Source organism: Melozone crissalis, unplaced genomic scaffold (genome assembly GCF_028551555.1).
Source record: "Melozone crissalis strain CALT ecotype California unplaced genomic scaffold, PUWL_Pcris_2 ptg000062l_1, whole genome shotgun sequence".
Classification (NCBI taxonomy): domain Eukaryota; kingdom Metazoa; phylum Chordata; class Aves; order Passeriformes; family Passerellidae; genus Melozone; species Melozone crissalis.
The window spans coordinates 1,189,166-1,210,563 of NW_026535840.1; the positions used below are offsets into that span (position 1 = coordinate 1,189,166).

Genomic DNA, 21,398 nt, shown 5'->3' on the forward strand with positions numbered 1-21,398 from the left:
GTAAAGGCATCAGCACTGTGGGTATGAGAGAGGCTGCTGGCACCCACCCTGGGTCTGACCATGCTGAGCCACTTTAGGCTGTGTCTGCATTAGGAAGGAATTTACATTTTGAAGTACATGTTGAACAGCATTGCTGCATTTTCACTCAAAATGTGATGAAAACTAAATTGGTGTTTGCTTCATTTGAAAGGGCTGATGCTGCAATGAAATGCATATTGTATTTCAGCTTAGAGGGAGGTGCAGTGGACAATAATTCCAGCAGGTAGCTTGAAAAAGAGATGATTACCTCCACTATTCAGAAATCCTGTCCCAGCTACAACCACGAGAGACTTAATGCTGCTGAATAATTCTGTTTTTCTGATAGAAATCCTTTCTCTCCCCTCTTTTTTTCAAGGACCAAGACAAACACAAGCCTCTGTCTACTCTGGCCAACCTGGCAGTCATCATCACAGACGTGCAGGACATGGACCCCATCTTCATCAACCTGCCCTACAGCACCAACATCTATGAGAACTCGCCTCCGGTAAGGGCTGTGCTCCATGGGGCTTCCTTCTGAAACAATTCCAGCCAGATCCAAAACATTCAGCCCTTTTTAAAACAGGCAGCCTGAGCACAGGGGTTCAGGAAACCTGGACCCCAAATAAAATATTTTCTTGAGGTTTTTTTCTTAAATTCTGCAGAGGCTTTGTGTTGTTTGGAGCAGACAGTCGCCCCGTCTCCTCCCCACGGTCTATCTGCATGCCATTTCCAATAGAGGACTTGAAGGAAAAATCTAAACGTTCCTGAAATGAGGCAGTTTTGAAAATGCCAGAATCATCAGCCATTTCAGCACTTTGAGTCTTTTCCCCCAGGTTTTGCCAAATTGGTCCAATCATTTTAGTTCTTCTGAAACTCGGTTTGTCAGCAAACTCGCTGTTTGTGGAAAAACGTCTCCCAGCCCCTGAATGCAGCAGGGATGAGGTTGTTTTTTTTCCCCCCACAGATGTCAGGGAGCGTGGAGGGCAGCTTGGGCTTTGGGAGATGTTTCTTGAGGGAATCTCATCTGGGACTTTCAATGAGAAATTTGTCTCCGTTATTTTTGGTACTTTCCAGTCAGGATTAAAAGTACACCCTGAAATGCAGTAGAGCAATCCAGCCAGGGAATGGAGACCATTTTGGAGACCCACCAAGGGCTTTAATCCAAGCACCAGCCCTTCTCCACAGCATCCACAGCTGTGCATCCCGTCACTTTGTCCACAGGGAAATATTTTTGTGTGTGTGGAAGGGAAAACTTGCCTTAAAATCACGGCATGGTGGGCACCCACACCACATGTGCACCCCATAACTTGTATGGTGCTCTGGATCCCAAATGCCTCTGTTCAGAGGGAGAGGGAACTCCAGTGAGCTTCAATTTATGCCTTTTCATCCACTTTGGGGCATGGAGAGTGCTGGATCAATAGGGCTGAGCTGTACTGTCCCAAATCCCATGGTGACACAGCACATTACCTGTCTGCTGGCCCAGAAATGGCCAAAAAACCAGCTTATTCATGGATTATTCACAAAGTAAAAGTTTTGTTGGTATTAAGGAGTATCTCTGGGATGGACAGAGTGAGCTGCAGGGAAATAAAACCCCACAAATAAGATCACACTTAACTAGGAGGAAAAAAGCTTTAAATTAAATTAGAGGCATGAAAGTGCCATAAGTATTAAAAATCATAGACTGCATCACCTCCATGGAGTGATCTGGTATCCAGGAAAGGGAATGACTTCCAAATAATCATATATATTAAGGCTGAAGGATCCCTTTGTGTCAATACAGCAGCATGCACCACAGTTATTCCTGGAACACTCACTGTTTGCAGTCAGGGAAGCAGCAAATTGCCACTGTGCAACGTGACACAGGAAAAGGAGGAAGGAATTCCCACCAGGTTTAGAGATTTTAATTTTTCTTCGCCATGTGCAACACCTCCAAAGGCACTGAGGTATCTGGGAAGCATAGGTGCCACCAGAGGCATGGTGGAGAGAAAAATTGCTGGAGGTGGGGACTGCTTTGAGTGGTGTCACCCTCTGGTTTGGACCCACATTCTGGGAGAAATTCCACTGCTGAAACAAGGGTGTGATTTGCTTTGGCAAGCCTGGCGTTTAACACAGAGTCATTTGGTTGGAAAAGACCTCAAAGTTCATCAAGTCCAGCCATTAATTATGCGCATTTTTTGTCTCCCAGTGTAAATCCTCTCATCAGCTGTGCTCTACCCCCTGAGTGGAGCCAGGTGTGGAGCGAATGCCTTGGTTATCAAAATGATGATCACCAGTTTGGGTGGGGAGTCAAAAAAGCAGGCTTGCAGGTCAAACCAAGAGGCTGTGGTGCATTTTTGGGTGATGTTTACCCTGACGTGTGACTCAGCAGGTCAAAATGTGCTCAAGGCATCTCATCCCAGCCCTAAATCCACGGAGCCGCTGCTCCCCGTCTCTCTTCCCTCTTTTTATCTGCGGTGCACAGCATGTCTGTGCTCCCCTATCAATGTATCAGGCAAGAATACCTCATCTAAAGTGTATACATTACCTAATAAAATCCTTCTTATTTGGGATTATTGCATCAAATTTTAATTTCCTCACTCGAGTAACAGCATGTCAGCCAGCCCGTCAGTGGAGAGCCGATAGAAGGTGAAAAGAGTGGATAAACTGCAGCAAATTACCACAAACAGATCTCTATCAGCCCTTTGACTGGAATTGACTGGAATTAAGAAGTGAGAAATGGGATTTTTTTTTGCCGTGGCAGCTTTCTGAAGCGCTCACCCCCCCTCCTCCTCCTGCTGCAACGCTGGGCTGCGCTTCGCCTTTCAAGTCCCTAATCCTGTAAGAGAAGAAGAAGGAAAAGGGGTGGAGGGGCCTGAGAGGGGAGAGGAGTGCAGTTGTAGTTCTTATTTCTCTCAGGCCAGGATCTGGGAGCATAATTGAGAAGCGTTCTGGGCAGGTGCTTATTGTGACACTGAGAAGAAAGCAATTTCTTATCGGGCAGAGGAAGAGGATGCAGCAGGGAGAGACTCTGCTGTCCCTGGAGGTGTTGTATCTTCTTTCTTGATGTTGTTTATCATCCCAGCACGGCTCAGGCATCTCTCCCAGGGCACCCAAGTGTGCCTGCAGCTGTGGCAAAGCTCTGAGGCGTGGTTCGCATCCTCAAGAGGGTTTTTGGGTGTCTGTCCTGGCAGCAACTGGAGGCTGGGTGGCATGGTTGGTGTTGAATGTCCTGGAGAGGAAGGGTCATGCAGCACTGCCACAGGATACCAGGGTAGTAGTGGAACCACCGTCCCTGCAGGGATTTAAAAGACATGTGGATGTGGCACTTGGGAACGAGTTAGTGGTGGCCTTGGCAGTGTTGGGGGAATGGCTGGACTGGATGATCTCAGGAGGCTTTTCCAACCTGAATTATCCTGTGATTCCGTGTCCTCCAGACAGGCTGGTATGGCTGGAGGAATGGCTGGACTGGATGATCTCAGGAGGCGTTTCCAACCTGAATTATTCCATGTCCTCCAGACAGGCTGGTATGGCTGGAGGAGAGGGGCCATTTCCCTTTGCAGAGCTGCTGTGGTTCTGATGAGCTCCTGCTTTTCTGCACCCCAGTTCTGCCCCAGCTTCTGCACCTCAGGCAGTGCTGCAGCTTCACTTTGTGGGTGCAGGAGGAGGATTCCACTCTCCGGGAGACAAGCTGAGGGCTGTGAAGGTGTGCTTCATCCCACAGGGAGCCACGTGAGGCCAAACCCCACTGGCACACGGCCCCAAGACCAGCACTTGTGTTCCGTTGCAGTAGAACGGTACAGATAACGTGTCAAACATCATTAAAACAGTTTTAATTCTTCAGCACCATCCCCCTCCTCCTCAGAAACTCCTTGAGTTGAAGAAATAATGTAGAATCAGTGCTGGTTTTGCCCTAGAGTCTCAATAGCTCCGAGTTAATTCTTTCTTACAATATTTCCAGCCCATCAGTGTGAACACTTTATTAAAAGCTCAGGGTTTTATTAAAAAAGGATTGATTTACCCCTGCCCCTCTTCAAAAAACCCTCAGATTTTGTTTGGATAATGTGCCATTCTTTATTTTCTTTGCCTTTTTTTAAGCATAGGCTTTCCCAGATTATTACTTTTCTAAACCTTCTTCCTCCTCTCCCAGAGGGGAAGAGTTATTCTGTTCTCTCTGTACCCACCAGCCGCTGCTGTCTGCAGTGGGCGGGCGAGCTGCGACTTGTTTTAAAAGGAAACTCAGGGATTTTTGGGAGTTTCTGAGAGCTCCAGGGTCTTGCCACAGGTTGTGCCATGTGCCACTTCTTCAGCCCCTTTCCTGGGAGCTGCAGGGCTGCTCCCAAGCGCTGTGGTTGCCCAGGAAGGGAGTGTCCATCCCCAAGAAGCGGCGTCTGCCAGACTTGTGGGTGCCTGGATGGAAGCCAGGTGGGAGGTGAAGGATCTTGCTGTGGTTGCAGGAGTGGCATCCATGGGCGGTAGGGAAGGCAGCACCACTCCAAGATGTGTTTCTTGGACGCTGGTGAAACATGGCTCACCTCCAGGAGGTGCTTGTGGAGCAGGAGGCTGCAAGGAGAACGGGGGGAGCCCCAGTGCCAAAACCCTGCAGCAGGATATCATCATCATCATCATCATCATCATCAATCATCATCACAGGCCTGCCGAGGGCAGAGGGTGAACCTCAGCGTGGTCCCTCACAGCCCTCATTCCTGTGATCAAATCTCTGGATAATTTCTTTCCTGTGGGGATGGGAGATTAAAGATTGAATTGGATTCTGCTGGATGTGAGTGTGATGTATAATACAGTACAGAATATGTGATAACACATAAAATACAATATATAGTATACAATACTATTTATATATATATATATATAGACAGAAAGTATATAGCTGTATATAGAGTCTGTATATATATATACGTATAGTACAGTACAGTATATTTATACAGCATGATATTATTATACTGTATAATGTATAATTAAATATTCTATATAATTATAATATATAGATTGTGTAATATAATACTATTTATATACATATATATAGAGTATATAGCTATATATAAAGTGTATATATATACATGCAGTACAGTATATATACAGCATATATATACAGTATTATACTATTATAATATATAATATATAGTTATATATTATATATAATTGTAATATATAGACTGTATAATATAATACTATTTATATACATATATAGAGAGAGTATATAGATATATACAGAGTGTATATATATACGTACAGTACAGTACAGTGTATATACAGTATATATATACAGCATGGTGCTATTAAACTGTATAATGTATAATTACATATTCTATATAATTGTAATATAGAGATTGTGTAATATAATACTATTTATATACATATATATAGAGTATATAGGTATATATAGAGTATGTATCTATATTTATATAAAGTACAGTACAGTATATATACAGTATATATATACAGTATTATACTATTATACTGTATAATATATAATTATATATGATATATAATTATAATATATAGACTGTAAAATATAATACTATTTCTATACACATATAGAGCGTATATAGATATATAGAGTGTGTATATATATATACTATATACATACAGTACAGTTCAGTATATATACAGTATATATATACTGTATAATACTCTTATACTGCATAATATAATGATATATTATACAGTATAATACTATTATACTGTATAATATATCATTATATATGATACATAATTATACTGTATAATAATATAATACTATTGTATTATTATACACACTGTCTATATATCTATATACTTACATGATATATAATTATACTGTATAATAATATAATGCTATTATATACACACTATATAGTTATATTCTCTCTATACACATATATATACATATATATAGAGAGAGAGTATATAGAGAATGTGTGTATATATATATAACTATATATAGAGAGAGAGTATAGTATAAAAGTATAATACATTCAAATTTATACGTTGCAAATTTACATTGTAATTTTGCATTGTAGTTTTACATTATAATTTAAGCAAAACTATGCTGGGACAGGGCACTCTGAAATGCATCACCCTTTTTTTTTTCCCTCCACTTTGCCCTGCCCCCCTTCCCACATCCCCTGTTCTGCTTTCCCACCTGCTCCTTCCCCCCTTTGGCAGTGGTTTTCCTCTCTCTGTGTGCTCTTGGGGAAGCACAGTTATTGTCAGTAATTTAGAGGCTCTCTGGGTGGCTGCTGAGCCTCAGCAGCCGAGTGCTGCTCAGAGGCCAGTGACCTGGGATTTATGGCTAACGCTCTCGGTTAATAACATGGATTTACTTAAGGAGTCTGTTGAAATGCCCTCGGAGATCAGGGGACGGGCAGCCTGCCTGGCCCTCAGAGCTTTCTTTATGGCCAGCAGCGGCATCCAGCCCCCGGGGACAGGGATCTGCAAGTCCTGTGAGTCCCTTCTTTCCACCACCGATGTTTCAGCTTTCCCTCTGGCCTTCAAATGAGGGATTGCGGGGCGAGCACGAGGCTGCCGACCCCCTCTGCTCCCTCGTTAGATATGCAAACTCCTCTGCTGACATTTCCTTTGAGGGGAAAGAAAAAAAATGATAAAAAATTTGCTGCTTTCCCCACTGTTAATAAGCCAATGAAAACAAGAACAGCTGAGTTGTAAATTTTTTCACACTACATTAATTACAGGCATGTGCATGTGTTGGTATTCACAGGAGCTCACTGCACTGCGGCGGGGGAAGTTGACTTATGGAGCAGGATATTTTTATTTCAGGAGCTAAACAAGAATTTCGGGTCCCTCTTATGCTGTTCTTGCCAGTTTTGGGGGATTCTTGGCTCTTTCTGCTGGGTTATAGGAACAGTGCAGGATGGAGGATGAGTGGGTGAGCTGGCAGCTGCAGAAGCTCCTGCCTGTGGGTTCTCAGCATCTGTCCAGCCCTCCTCCTCCTCCTCCTCCTCCTCAAGGGTTTCAATTAAAATCTCTTCAGCTCACTCAGTTGTGCAGCTGGATGCCGATGGTCAGTGTGAGCAGCCCTTCTTGCCTGGGGTGCCTCATCTGAGGAACACAGCGGGAGAAGAGGCCAGGCTGAAATTGGGAAGCCAATGGCAGAAGGTGGTGGTGAAAGGGAATTGTTTCCTGCTGGTGATGCCCTCAGCATTCCCAGCCACATCCTGGGGTGGGTTAGCAGAGTGGATCAACACTCGCACCAGGGTGATGAGTACTGAGCCTCAGCTGCTTCAAGGGCTGGCAATGGGATTTTCAATGACCTGCCATGTGCCAGGACAGGTTGTCCCCCAGCAGCTGGCCCAGGGTGAGAGGTGCAGGTCGTTGTGGCAGCCCCAGCAGAGCTGTGACACCTGTCCCCTGTTCCTCCCAGGGCACCACCGTGAGGATGATCACGGCCGTGGACCAGGACAAGGGACGGCCCCGGGGCATCGGCTACACCATCGTGTCTGGTGAGTCCTGGGGGCATGGAGGGCATCCAGCAGGGATGGAGGGATGGATAATGGATGGATAATGGATGGATGGATAATGGAGGGATGGATGGATGGATGGATGGATGGATCCATGGATGGATCCATGGATGGATCCATGGATGGATCCATGGATGGATGAGGGATGGATGGATGGATGGATGGATGGATGGATGGTGGATGGATGGATGGATGGATCCATGGATGGATCCATGGATGGATCCATGGATGGATGAGGGATGGATGGATGGATGGATGGATGGATGGATGATGGATAGGTGGATGGATGATGGATGGATGGATGGATGGATGGATGGATGGATCCATGGATGGATGATGGATGGATGGATGGACAGGATAACCCTGCCATAAGTCCTTGCACATCCCATCCCTGGGAAATCATGGAGTAGAATGGATAGAATGATTTAGGATGGAAGGGACCTTAAAGATGATTGTTCCAACCCCCCTGCCATGGGTAGGGACACCTTCCACTAGACCAGGTAGCTCCAAGCAAATTTTTCACATTGAAATGACGAGCCACAAACAGCTCAGCTTCACACAACCCCATGGAGGGGATGTTCTGTTCCAGGAGAGAACAGGACTGAGCATGGACTGAACGGCTCCTGGTGGTTTCTGTGGTGTTTCCCAAAAGTTTCAGAAGATGTGATGCGAGGACTGGGCCCGTGAGGGTGCAGAGCTAGAGGAGGAAGCCTGATTAAAGTGGTGGTGGCTTTCTGCCTTCTGCCAGGCACATGGAGTGAGCCTGCCTTTGCAGTCTGGCTCTGAAGCCTGGCAACCCTTCCTGGTGTGGATGGGTGGATGGCTTGGCCCCTTTGGCTCCACAGCCTGAGCATCCCTTCTGATGGCCCAGGGGCAGGGCAGGCTGGGGAGGTGTTTCCAGATAAAACCCTTATGGGAAGGCCAGTTTTGGGGGGCTTGGGCCTGTTTCATTTGAGATGCCTTGAGCTCAGCAATCTCTGCCATAGCCCAGCTGACTCTGATGCAGCTTTGGTGAGGACAGACAGACTGCTCAGGGTGACCCAGAAGCGAGGCACCAGCTTAGTGGGTGTGGATTGTAACCCTCTTCCTGGCATCACTTTTTGGGGTTTTTTTCCCCAGCAAGAAACAGCAGCAGTGCTTCCCCTCCCCACCACATGCTCCAGGTGCTGCCCCCACGTGCAGGAATAATTTCCCAGTTTCTTTTCCTTAAAGCCCATCCATTTCAAACCCTCTTTTAATCAGCCTCAAGGGTCAAGGTGATTTCACCCTGACTTTCAAGTCCACTGATCCTGACTGCAAGTATCCAGCCTTTGAAGGTGCGAGGATTATTTATTCCTCTAATTCCCTCTGCAATTTATTCAAGAGATTGTCCCAGATTGTGCGTATCAGCTGGCCAAGGTACAGCAGGGACTCTCTTCTGGCTCATACAGGTTCTTTTTCACTGGAGACTGGACCGAAACATCCATCTGATTTTGCAGAGGTTGCTGAATTACGGTGAGGATGGTAAAATAGCCGTCAGCCTGGCCATCCTGGACGGGCAGTGGGATGAGAGACCTGCAGCCAGATCACTGCACACAGCCTTGCATCTGCTTGTGTATGCCAAGAGCTTAACCCCTGCCTGCAGTCCTGCCTGGTAGGGGCAGCTCTCCTACCACAGGACCCAGCTGAACAGATCAAAAGAGTGATTAAACTACTTTGCACTATTTTTTTTTTTCCCCAGACATGAGAATTACAAAGTGTTTTCCTAACTGGCCAGGAATCTTTCTCCTGTCATCAGCAGGGTCTCATGGAGAAGGGGTTGCATAGGGATGATCAGATTCTCTGTACAGAGCTGATGTTGCTTTCTGATGTGTGAGATTCCAGGCACAGGACTGGCATCTAATGCGCTTCCAAAATCCTGCTCAGCCAAGGCAAGCCATTTTCTTTTTGGCAGGCAGGTAAAGCCTAATTAATTTCTCATTATCCTCAATCATGATGGTAAAGGTCAGCGAGCAGATTTTTGCGCCCGAGCTGGAAAATTTTTATGGCAATTTTGCAGAAAAAAAAAAAGCAAAAAAAAAAGAAGCCTAACATATGGGAACGGGGAAGCAAATTAAATTAGAAACCGACCGTAAGCAAAAGTGAAAGTGGCTGGTGGAAGTCGTAATTAAACCTGGCTCTTCAGCTCCCTTCCAGAGGGGAGGTGGCAGTGATGCTGCTCCCATTCCCCTGCAGGGATGCATGATGCCTCTTCCCGGCTCTCAGAGTTTTTTGGACACAGGGTTAGCGTGTGGCTCCTCTGCTTTTGCCTTTTGGGCTGGTATGTACAGCAGTAGAGAGCTGAGAAGCCACCTGGCTGTTCATCATACCTTCGGTGTTAATGCCTAAAGCATCGGTGTGATTTGGAGGTGGGGTTTAAAAATTAATTTGGAATTGCTGCTGTCCCATTCAGCTGCATCCCTCGGGCAGCCACGTCTGGGGATGCACTGCAGCAGCTCTTATTTATACAGCTATCTCCAGCACAAGGTCCTCCCGTGACAGGAACACAATAAAACTAAAAGATTAACCATAACCACATAAAATAAGACTCGAGATCCAGCTTTATGCCGCCAGCTTACAAAGCTGTTAGGGCTGAGATGATGGAGGAGCACTGGTGTAGCTGTGCCACAGCTTTGGCTGCTTGTCCTGCCTGCACTGGGAATCATTTCCATATCTAATAGGGAAAAGCCAGTCAGCTGTTTCTGCCCCTTCATTCCCCTCAGAGTGTTTTAGCTCCAGGAAAATGAACTTTTTCACTTCACACTTTACAAGGAGTGGGCTCCCTGCCCAATAGAGAAAGAAACCCAAATTGAGACCTCACAATTCAAGCCCCTGGTGCCAGCAGGCTGGCCAGTGCCAGGGCTCCCATTGCTCCAGAGGGTGTTCCTGCTGCTTTTCCTGTGGCCAGAGCCCTGTGCTAGCCCTCCCTGCCTCCCTGGCTGCAGTGACAGCTTGGAGACGCTCAGCCACTGAGGTCAGGACTCTGCTTGAAGGACAGATAATTAATCCAGCAAAGTAATCCACAGCTCCTTTTTGGCAGATTTATGGAGATAGCCTCTGTGCCGGGGACTCTGCCTCATCATCTTTCATTTCCCAGGCAAAGGCAGTGACTTGTTGTATAACACGACCTGTTCTAGATAAGGCTTTTCATTTAGGGGAGCTCTCCGGGCTAACAGAGATTGATTTTCCCGGCGGGAATCGGGAGGGCCCTGGCAGTTTTGGGCAGGATCAGCCCTGCAGACGGCACTGTGTTTTCACATTTGCTGCCTCTGCACGCCGCCTGGGGCACGGGGAATCCTCTGGCTCTTTAAGGGAAGGATTTTCAGCGTGAGTTAAACGGCAATTTAATTAATAGGAGGGAGGAGACTTCAGCCCTCGAGCTCTTCTTAGGAAAACGCATTGACTCACGTGTTGCTGGCTAGCAGTAAACTTTGGGCTTCATTTATTTCCAGGGGAGCCAGGAGACTTGGAGCCTCCTGGCAGGAGGGTGTGAAGGTGACCTGTGCTGCTTGGGCAGGCGCTGAGGGGTTAACCCAGGGGACAGGGTCCCACATGTCACTCCCTGCCTGCCTGACACCTCTCAGGTGTGGTGATGGATGGGCAGCGGGAGATTGCACAAGGGCAATCTATACGTCCTTCCTGGGGCTTGGAGAGTCCTTCAGGGGAGAGGGGAGGGAGCTTTCAGTCAGAGATGGTCCTTAGGGCTATTCACAAACCCTCAGGGTGGGGTTCTTCCCCCTCTTCCCAGCTGGATTGTTTTATGAGTCTGATGCAGTTTCCAGCAAAGCCTCTCTTCCTTAAGCTGGTGCACCCCAAGGGAAACATGAATTAAAAATCATTATTTGCACAATGCAACAGAAGTGAGAGGGAAGCTGGAAATAATTGTTCTCCATCTTCTGGATTTCCTGCTAAGGAATAGAATGTCATAGATATATTTTTTATGTATATAATATGTATCTATGAGTAATTAATCAGTGCAGTAGCACTCTCAGAACATATTTCCCGTGCTCTTAACAGAGCCCACTGCCTTCCTCATGGAAGTGCAGCATGAATCCTTGAGGAAGGGTCAAGTGGCCAAAGAGGTCTCCAAGCCCTCAGCTGCTGACATGCCCCTCCGTAGCTTGACCTGGCTTAATAAAGAAGGCACTTCCCTAAAACCCTCAAACCAGACATTGGGGAGCACCCTTCCCATTGGAAGTGGGGCCCTGCTCGTTTGCTTATTCCCACACGGTTTTTCCCACATTCTCCTCGCTCGGTGAACTGCCGGGGTGTTGAAGCCCTCATAAATTCCAGCTGCTGGGAGGGCCTTCCCGTGTGATTTAAAGGCAGCCATCACAGCAGAGCATTTCTGCAGGAGGACACGCTGATGGGTGGAAAAGCGCCTGGCGCCGAGTTATCCATCAAAAGCTGTTTGCTCCCACCCTGCCAATGCGAGGGGATGAGACAGCACAAAGCAAAGATGGTGGCTGCGGTCACAGCCCCTCTTCCCTTGGCTCAGTGGCTCCCCATCCTCCTGCAGGCTGCTTTTCGTCATCGTGTTGGCATCTGGCTCTGGCTCCCTGGCAATCCAGGAGTCGTTGGAAAGAGATATGATTGGGATAATGGCTTGCGTGGCAGGTGGTCCCCCAGCAAACAGCCCGCTGTAATTAAAACTATACATTCCCTTTTATGTGCAAACAGGAAACAAAAGCATCTTTTCTCTTTAATTTCTGGGACTTCCTGTTCAGCTTTTTGGGATTTAGTGTGTGTTCGAGGCTGAGCAACCTGGTCTAGTGGAAGGTGTTTGGAATGAGATGATCTCTAAGGTTCTTTCCAACCCAGATCGGTCTGGGATTCAATGTTCACCACCAGGGGAGAACAATGAACCTGGACCACCTCTGTTAATGTCATGGCTCACAAAAACAGCTGGTTCTGAGATGGTTTTTCATGGTGAAATCCTGGTTCTGAGATGGTTTTTAATGGAGGAATTCTGGTTCTGAGGTGGTTTTTAATGGAGGAGTTTCAGAAAGCTGTGGATCCTGGAGGTGTGGGGTTTATGTCAAAAAGCCCATTTGAGATGACATGGGGGAACGATGGTTGTGGTCCAAGGCTCAGAATCCTTTTGTGTGAGGAATTACACTCAGAGCAGAAACTCTGAGGGTTCTGTTCTCCTCTCTGGTGCTCGGCCACAGCTCCCAGCAAATCTGGGAGAGGAATTGCACCTTGGGTGATAAATACCTCCTTTTATTTCCTTGTACTGTACATTCCGTTCTGAAAAGGGGAGCTGCGAGCATTTGGTGTGAGCTCCTTTTGCAAGATCACAGGTTCTGCTAGAATGGACGGATCCTTGGGGAAAGACACTGAAAGGGCCTGTTTGCAGAGCAGGCATGTGAGAGGGAGCGCTGGCACACAGCTTTGGGCTCAGATCTGTTGTCCCAGAGAGCTGCATCTCCCCAGAGGAGCAGCAAACCAAGAGGAGAAGGGGACACTGTTTTTGCACAACATCTCGATTTGTAACAGCAAGCCCAGGCTGTAACAACCAGTTTTCCTTTGGAAATTACTTGTTGCCTCTGAATTTAATCATGGGGCAAGGCCCCTGCCCTGGCAGTGCCTCCCTGCCTGGGGGCAGAAACTCAAGGTGAAGAGCAGCGAGGTGCTCACGGTAGCTGATGGACTATTTATCTACTAATAACTGTGTCTGTTGCTGACTCCATGAACCACATCCAACAGCATCTATTCCTGTGCCCGAGGAGCCCTGACGGAGCACATTTTGATTAATAAATTATCCGGAGCAAGGTGTGTGATGGGTTCCCCTTTCACATCTCGTGAAAGTCACACGCTCCAAGTTCAGCCCTGGCTCCCAGCGTGAGCAGCCCAATTATCCTGCCCTGGGAAAACAGCTGGCCCTGACTGACAGGTGGCTCTTCACCAGAGCAGGGCAGTGGCTGCATCTCTCCCTTGAAAGGTGCTCAGGGCCGAAGGGGTAGGGAGGAAGGAGGAGATATTGATGGTGTGGTTTTTTCCCTCTTTTTTTTCCCCTTTTTCTTCCAGCCCACCCTCCTTTCTCTGGGTTTGAGCCAGTGCTTTTAACAGCCTTTTTAAACTGAGAGCTTGGCTGAGGGCAATTAAACATTATGGCTCTCATCTATAAAACCCCTCGTTATAGCAGCGTTTCTCCAAAATGATGCCTATGCCACCATCCGTTCCTCAATGAGCTTGGAAAAACACTCTGAATGGGCTCCTGTGATCCATCCCAGTGCCCCCAAGGCAGCATCCCCCCAGTGCCTGCCTTCCCAGGCCCCTGAATGGCTGCAGTGCATGCAGGAGCTGCTGCTGCCCCTGTACCTGCACACAGACAGATGGGTGAGAAACTCCTCCTTCTTCTTGACCCGTGTCATAACAAAAACCTGGGTTTGTAGGTCCTGAGCAAGCCTGTTCTTTGCCAGGTGGGAGCAACAAGTCTGCCAGAAGTAGATTCATACTGCTGTCCCGGAGTTCTCAATATTTTTTCTCATTGTCATTCTCCCCTTTCCCTCTGTCTTTCTGATATTTAAAACATTTCCCGCCTTGTTTTTCTTCTCTCTCTCTCCCCATTTTGCTGTTCAGCCTTTCCTTTCCCATCCTTTAATTCCTGCCACATTCCTGTGTGTGTACCTCTGGAGAGAGGGAAAGACAAAAATTGGCAAATTTCTCCCCACCTTATTTTTTTTCCCCTTTGTTCTCTGGAAAGTGAAGGCACATGAAGATGATCAGAGAGATTTTGGCAAGGAAAATGTCTCAGGAAATGGGCATTGTTCAGCAGTGTGAGTGTCAGTGTGAGTGCTTCAGCAGGGATCACTGGTCAGAGCAGCGAGGAAGTGGTGGTTGGAGAGGCTTTGGGGGACACTTCTGTCCCTAAATTTGCTAATCTGCAAAGCCAGGAACTCTCTGCTAGCAGAAAGGACGCCCCATTGTGCACAGGGTGAATGTTGGGGAGGATGAGCTAGAGAAGAGCCTCTGACGGGCAGCCTGGGAGGCCTTTGGGCCCCCAGTTTAGTTGCCCGTCCTTCAAAAAGCACCATGGTCCAATCTGAAACACATAACCCCTTTTTAGGACAGGTAGCACAGCGCTGTGTTTAGTCAAATTCCTCCCCTACTGGCCTAATTCCACTGAATTCCATTGTTTCTGCATTTTATTACACTTGATATCAGGGGGAGGTGACCCTGAGGCACAAACTTTGCCATGGCAACCTGGTGTCCTGGAGCATTGAAATGCCTGGCAGCACAGTCCCATCCATCTCCTGGCGCGTCCTTCAAAGCTGGGAGCAGGGGAAGCTTCCCAAGGAGTCAGCCATAAATTACAGCAGGAAGGTGGGAAGCCAGGATGGAAAGAGGGGAGGAGACTGGAGATCTTCATGTTCAGCAGCAAAAGATCAGGAAAAAAACACACAAGGCCATTGCTAATATTTTAAGTAGCCTGCTGAGCTCATTAAGCTCAGTGGGGCATTTGGGATGGAGAGAAGGGTGGAGCAAGGACAGGAATGGGGGGAATTCTGTCCAGGAGGAAGATAGAATGGGGAGAAAGGTGTCAAGGCACTTGGGGCTCTGGGAGAGAGAGGAGAGGCCCAGGGCAGCTCCTGGATGGGAGGGAGGGGATGGCCAGACCTGGAGGCTTTGGGCCGTCCCGAGGACGTAGCCCCACATTTCCCTTCACAGAGAAAAGCAAGGCACAATTCTTCCCAAGAATGTTTCTGGGATTCACATTCTCTGAACATCAGAGAAAGGAAAAAACAAATTCTCATCACTTGCTGTGCCTGTGTTTGTGCAAAAGTGGAATGCAATATGGAGATTGTTTATCCGAAGTGAGGATGCTTTGTTTCGGCCAAGTGTGTGTGTGTGTGTGTGTGTGTGTGTGTGTGTGTGTGTTGGGATTGTTGGGTGACAGTCACAAGATTCAGAGCAGTGTGAGCAGGGTTGAGTGCTTGGCAGGTCCAGTTTAGGATGTATAGAATAATAAAGGATAATAAAGTCATTAATTAGCCTTCTGCTATCCATGGAGTCCTCCTCACCATTCCTCCTTTGTCAGTGCCCTCGCAGCATTGTTGTGATCACAGCTGTGATCCAACAGAGGTTGGAAGGGAGCAAGGTGGATGCTGAGTGATGGGAAACAACTTTCTGTGGCAGCAGATCTGTCTTGCAGCTCCCTTCCAGGGAAATGACAAATGCTGTGTGTGTTTCATTCGTGCTGAGATGTATTGAGGAGACAGGATTTATTTTTTACTTCCTTTTGACTGGGATGACTGGAATTTACCTGCAGGGTTTCCTGGCTCCTGTCTGTGTCTGTTCAGGGGTTTCTGCATGCCTCAGGATGCTGAGGGGAGCTGTGTGGGTGACCATATGCCTGGATATATAACCTCCCTGGGCATCACTAATTCAGCAGCCTGCTCTGCTTTTGTGTCAGGCTGGTGTCGGGTGTCCCAGGCTCCACACACCAACTGCTGGCTTTTGTCTGGCTCACAGGGAGAGCACCTGGAGCTGCCACAGGCACGTTCCCAAGCAGGACATTGTCCTTTTGGTGTCTGCTGGCCATGACACTCGAGCATTATCGTTGGTTGGGGTCTCTGTACAAATCACAAACAGGACGGGGCTGCTGGGAACGTGCCTTGAGCTGTTTGATTTTCCCTCATCAGTCTCATTACATGCTTATGACAATGAGAAGATGTTATCAGCTCACATCCCCAGCAGCAGACCAAGAACTCAATGTTAAAACTCACTTTAAAAGGTTTTAGACCAGTCACACAAAGCAAAAGCACATTGACAGTGGTTCAATCCAACCACCATAAGCACACGTACCTTTGGTTAAAACAATGCTTGCTTATTTCAAACAAAATGCCTGCTTAGAAGCCTTCAAACACAATGCACAGAGCTCCATTATTAAGATTAGAACTTCCTAATATCTTGCTAGATAAACTTTTCTGTAGCTTAGGGAGTTATTCTAGACAAGCGGTAATACACAGACAATCGTTCTATTTGTCCTTACTTTTCTACTTTTTACATAATTTTTCTGCTGACCAATCTCATGGCTGCTGCTTAGCTCCAATCACAGTTCTGCTGTCTCTGAGGCCTGCCTTTTGCAGCTTTCCCAAAACCCCCTGATTTTATGGATTCCCACAGAACATATTGTCTTAATCCCCTCTGAGTGTCCAATTCCTGAGGAAATCCAAGCTGCAGATGGGATGGGATGGGATGGGATGGGATGGGATGGGATGGGATGGGATGGGATGGGATGGGATGCTCAGTGGCATCCTGGCTCCTTGCCTGCATGCAGGGACAGGCACAGGGGCCAAATTTTGCTCCACCAGAGGAAAACCAGGCAGCTGCAAAAGGTCAACATATACGGCAAGGGCACAAAAGCAGGGCAAGTGCCCACACTATTTTGCTGATACTTTCACTGGCTTCTAATACACCCAGCTAAGAAATTCCTGAGCTGTGTGAGGCTTCTCTATTACTTGATAGAATTTTTTTTCTTTCTTTAAGCTCTGCAGCCTCTCCTTGAGTACATTTGGACTTGTATCCCCCTCAGCACCCTCTGGCAAGCTACACCACCCCCTGTTTGTGCAGAATTCCTCATGAGCTTGGTCCATCTGTGCCTCCCTGTGATTATCCTGGACTGATGTCCCATAACCCCTGGATTTTAGGAGAGAGGCCATGCCCACCCCAGGAACACAGTACCCTGCAAATGCAAGTGCTCACTCAGAGGGGAGCAGCGGGATTTGGTCCTGCTTTCAGCTTTGCTGCCGCAGATTTTAATAATATAAACCCTTTGAAATTCCTCAGCTGCCTCCAGCATTGGCAGCTTTTGGCTGTGGAAGGAGAGCCCCATTTTGAGCCCTGAGCTGGGACAGGTGAGAGGAGGAGGGGAGTGTTACAGCCATGACATTTCAAAGCATGTTGGAACACTGTGCCAGGTTCCTGTGTCCGTATCTTGGAGTTTGTGTCCTCTTGCTCCCCTCGCTGTTGCCTCCAGCACTGTTTTGTGTGCCAGCTGCTTGTGCTCACATTCCTGTTGTTTTTCTCAGGTAACACCAACAGCATCTTTGCACTGGACTACATCAGTGGAGCCTTGACCCTGAATGGGCCCCTGGACAGGGAAAATCCCTTCTACACCGCTGGGTTCATCCTCACAGTGAAGGTGAGACTGCTCCAGCTGGGGAGCACGTGGACAGGGTAGGATGGGGAGGACATCCTGCTGGGGACACCCCCTTCCAGCTAGTGGCCGGTGGGACCTGGGTTGTGTTGTTCTCTTGGGCATCCAGAGCCACGATGTGCTGACCAAGTGAGATGTTAAACACGGTCTGTCACTGTAGGATGTGAAATACCACCACACACACACTGCTGCTCTCAAGGTGGAAAAAGGGAAGTTTATTTTCTGACTCTAACATTTATAGATTTCCAAAAGTGACAGTGGATTGGAGGGTGACAGTGCCACCTCTCCAATGACACTGGACAAACCAACAGTCCATCAAATTTTTGCTCCTCCAAATGAATGCAAAACAATTAGTTATATACAGAAAGTGTGCGAGAAAGTTCATTATAATCGTGTAAACATCAGAAGGCTTAGAAAAACTTAAAAAATTAGGGCAACAACAGTCCCCTTGTCTGGTGGCCCAAAACTTGATGATTGAGGGCATTTTTGCCATTCTACCTGTGGCTGTGCCTGCTGGCAGCATGCAGATACCCCAGGCTTGCATATAGGACCAGACACATGCTCAGGAACCTGAATAGTTCCTACTTTTGCCTGTTTTCCCTCTTTCTCCCCACCAAAGCCCTGGATAAACAGGACATTTTGCCTTGTCAACAGGCAGTGGTGTAACAGGGCATCATCTGTGCCTTCCTGGCATGGGGAGGGAGGGATGCTGGAAGTTGCCTTGTCAAGAAAAGGCAATGGAGCGTGGCTTTCCAGCCCCTCCAGCCCCACCTGAGAGTGACTCCCTGGCTCTGCACACAGCCCTGTAATTAAAATCAATACCAAGCTGGGCAGCTGGTTGGAAGCACATTTAGAAGTATGGATTCTGCTGGGCTGGGGTGGGGAAAAATCAGCAGCGTAGGAAGGGTCATTGATTGGGAGGGAGGGAGGCAGCACATTGCCTTCTTGTTTTGGCAAGTGTGATGCTTCCTTGGAGGGGGGCAGAGGGACAAGAAATCACCCCTCTAGGTCCCAGACACAGTTCACACCGTGAGGCTTTGTGTGTGTGAGGAGGAGATCCTCACCCACCCCTGGTATGGCTTCATTCAGGCTTTTATAGTTTCAAAAATCAAGAGAGGAAAGATTGTCTGGTTTTAATAGGGACAAAAATATCTGTTTCATCTTGGAAAGGTTTGTGAGCCTGAAAACTTGCCCGATTCTCTGCCTGCATGACAATGGAGTTCCAGCCACGTTCTGTTGCTCTGACAGATTTCCATGTCCTCTCCCCACCAACTTCGCGTCCTCCCGCAAATGCCAGCTCTGTGCATCCCGCATCCCCAGCACCCAAAATGTTCCCTGCTGCTCTCATCCTGGAGCACACAGTGAAAATACAGCTGGGCTGCTCCTCGCTGGGATCAGCCTGTTCTGCTGCTGTGTGCAGAAGCAGTGAATAGCAATGAGCCGTGTGGGTCGTGAGAGCGTTGCTTTTCCCTGCCCACAGCAAAGCAAGATTATCCAGAGGACAAGAGGAGGGACTCGCCTTGAAAAGGCTGTTCCATGAGTCCTGCTTCTCTGGCATTAAAATCTGCACTCTCTTCTTGGGAAGGCAGAATCAAAGTCCTTCTTGAGACAGAGGTGTGATGTGGACTCATGACTCAGCTCTGTATTTAGGCACGTGTTGCCAAACCTATTTTAAGGTCTAAGTCTTCTTTTCCTCTGGTGCCCTAGTTTTCCATCCCTGTGTTTTTCAGCATACTGAGAGGTTCACTGGCAGCTCCTAGTCCCACATCAGGGATAGCAGAGGAGAGAGCAGGAGTACTCTTTGCCCCTTAGTTTGTGGACTGTCCCCTACATCTCACAAAAGACATTTTTTGTGTTTTAACGCTTGTGGCAGGGAAATCTCCTGTTCTTGTGCGACTCCAGATCCTGTCAACCTGTTGCAGGAGAACTTGGCCATAGCCATCCTGAGGGAAATGTTAAACCCCTGGGAAGGTTTTTGTGAGACTAAAGCATGAGTGATGGGAAAGCTGCTCCAACATCTCTATGTCTTAATGGAACAATAGCAGAGCCAATTGGGAATCCTTCCGTGGCAAAGTGGAGGAAGGGAAAGCTGCAAGAGTGTCTCACTGTGCACGCTGTCTTTGCACTCATTCCTTCTGGAGAGCAAAGGCCGCCCTGTTTTGTGTCCTTGCAGGGCACAGAGCTGAACGATGACCGCACGCCCTCCAACGCCAGCGTCACCACCACCTTCAACATCCTGGTCATCGACGTCAACGACAACGCCCCCGAGTTCAACAGCTCCGAGTACAGCGTGGCCATCACAGAGCTGGCCCAGGTGGGCTTCGCCCTGCCCCTCTACATCCAGGTGCAGGACAAGGATGAGGTGAGCTTTCCTCTCCCTCCTCTGCGGGGTAGCACTGGTTGGGTTTCGGGGTGGGCAGGGGAGAAGTCACTGCACGGTTCTGTCCCAACATCCCCTTTTCCATCTCTCACTGCTGCTATTGCTCTGCTTGCTGTGTACCAGAGCCCAGTTTCCCTCCCCAGTGTGCAGGCACGAATGCAGTCAGGATTGCAGGGCCCCTGAGAGCCAGAAAATAGGATTGTCTGGGCGGCTGATCCCTGCCTGCTGCTGAGGGCTCTGTCAGGCACTGCTTTGCCAGTCTGGTTTAGCAAAGCAGGAGTTTTCCTGGGAGAGGGAGGACAGGAGCCCCAGGCTAAGTCGGGGAGGATGTGGGAGATGCCCCTGGGAGTGGGCAGGACTGGGATGCCAGTTCATCACTGCAAACAAGGCAGGAGCTTTGGAGCCTCGCTGATCCCACGTGTCAGCGGAGCTCCTGCTTGTCACGCGCCGATCCGTGCCGTGCTTGGGACTGCAGCCTCTGTTCCAGTCCTGGGCTCCCAGCCCTCAATTACTCTGATTTTCTGACTTGTGCACCTCACGTCTGGCTGCTCCTGCGTGCTGGTTCCCCCCCAGCCCCGCCACGCTGCCTGCTCCAAAGCAGTGCTGACACCTCATGGTGAGCTGTCCAAAACTCTCGGGGCTGAGCAGGAGGTGAGGGCAGAGGGTTTGTCACAATAAATGCCATCATAAATGGGTTGGGTTGGATTGGAAGGGACCTGAAAGATCAGCTCGTTCCAACAGGCAGGGACAGCTTCCACTAGAGAGGTGGCTCAGAGCTCCATCCAGCATCGTGGCAAAGCATCACCAGGATGTGTTCCTGATGCTTCAGGTAATGGGAAACAAAACATCCCCCCTGCCAAGCCCCCAAAATCCTGGTGGGTCAGGTAAATGTGCATGTTTCAAGTTGCCTTTTCTGGCTGAGCAGATGTATTTGCCATTCCCCAGCCCTGGGTGGAGCTCACCCCGCCTCGTCAAGCCACCCAGAAATCCCATTTTTTTCCATCTGAAGTGATTATGACACAGAACTAATAACTTACTGGTGACATGATGTCACCACGCAGGAGTTATGAGTTCAGCCTGAAGAGGTGCAGATGAGCTATTAAGCAGATAAAGAGACTGTTTTTTCTTGAAAATGTCAATTGCTAATAAAGAAGATATGGATATGACAGATGCTTAGGATAGTTTCTGAATAGAGCTGCTGTCGTGCTTGCTGAGAGATGTCAGCAGATCCATTCTTGAAGGGCATTGTAACACTTCTGTTTGTGCCACCAGGATGAAGGATCTGTCATTATTTCTGGTTAAAAGCTCATTTTACTGGAGTGACTCCCATTCAAGAATTCACTTTTCAGCCTTGCTAATTTTA

General features: G+C 48.1%; 1 protein-coding gene across 1 annotated transcript in view; it reads left to right on the top strand.

The window, feature by feature from the left end:
- The window catches only part of CDH23 (cadherin related 23), a 211,693-nt gene that overhangs the window by 91,705 nt on the left and 98,590 nt on the right, over positions 1-21,398 (top strand). The window contains exons 8-11 of the mRNA XM_054288414.1: positions 395-523; positions 7,376-7,454; positions 17,528-17,640; positions 19,829-20,017. Of these exons, the coding sequence (XP_054144389.1) occupies positions 395-523; positions 7,376-7,454; positions 17,528-17,640; positions 19,829-20,017 (510 nt within the window). The remainder of the gene's footprint in view (positions 1-394; positions 524-7,375; positions 7,455-17,527; positions 17,641-19,828; positions 20,018-21,398) is intronic.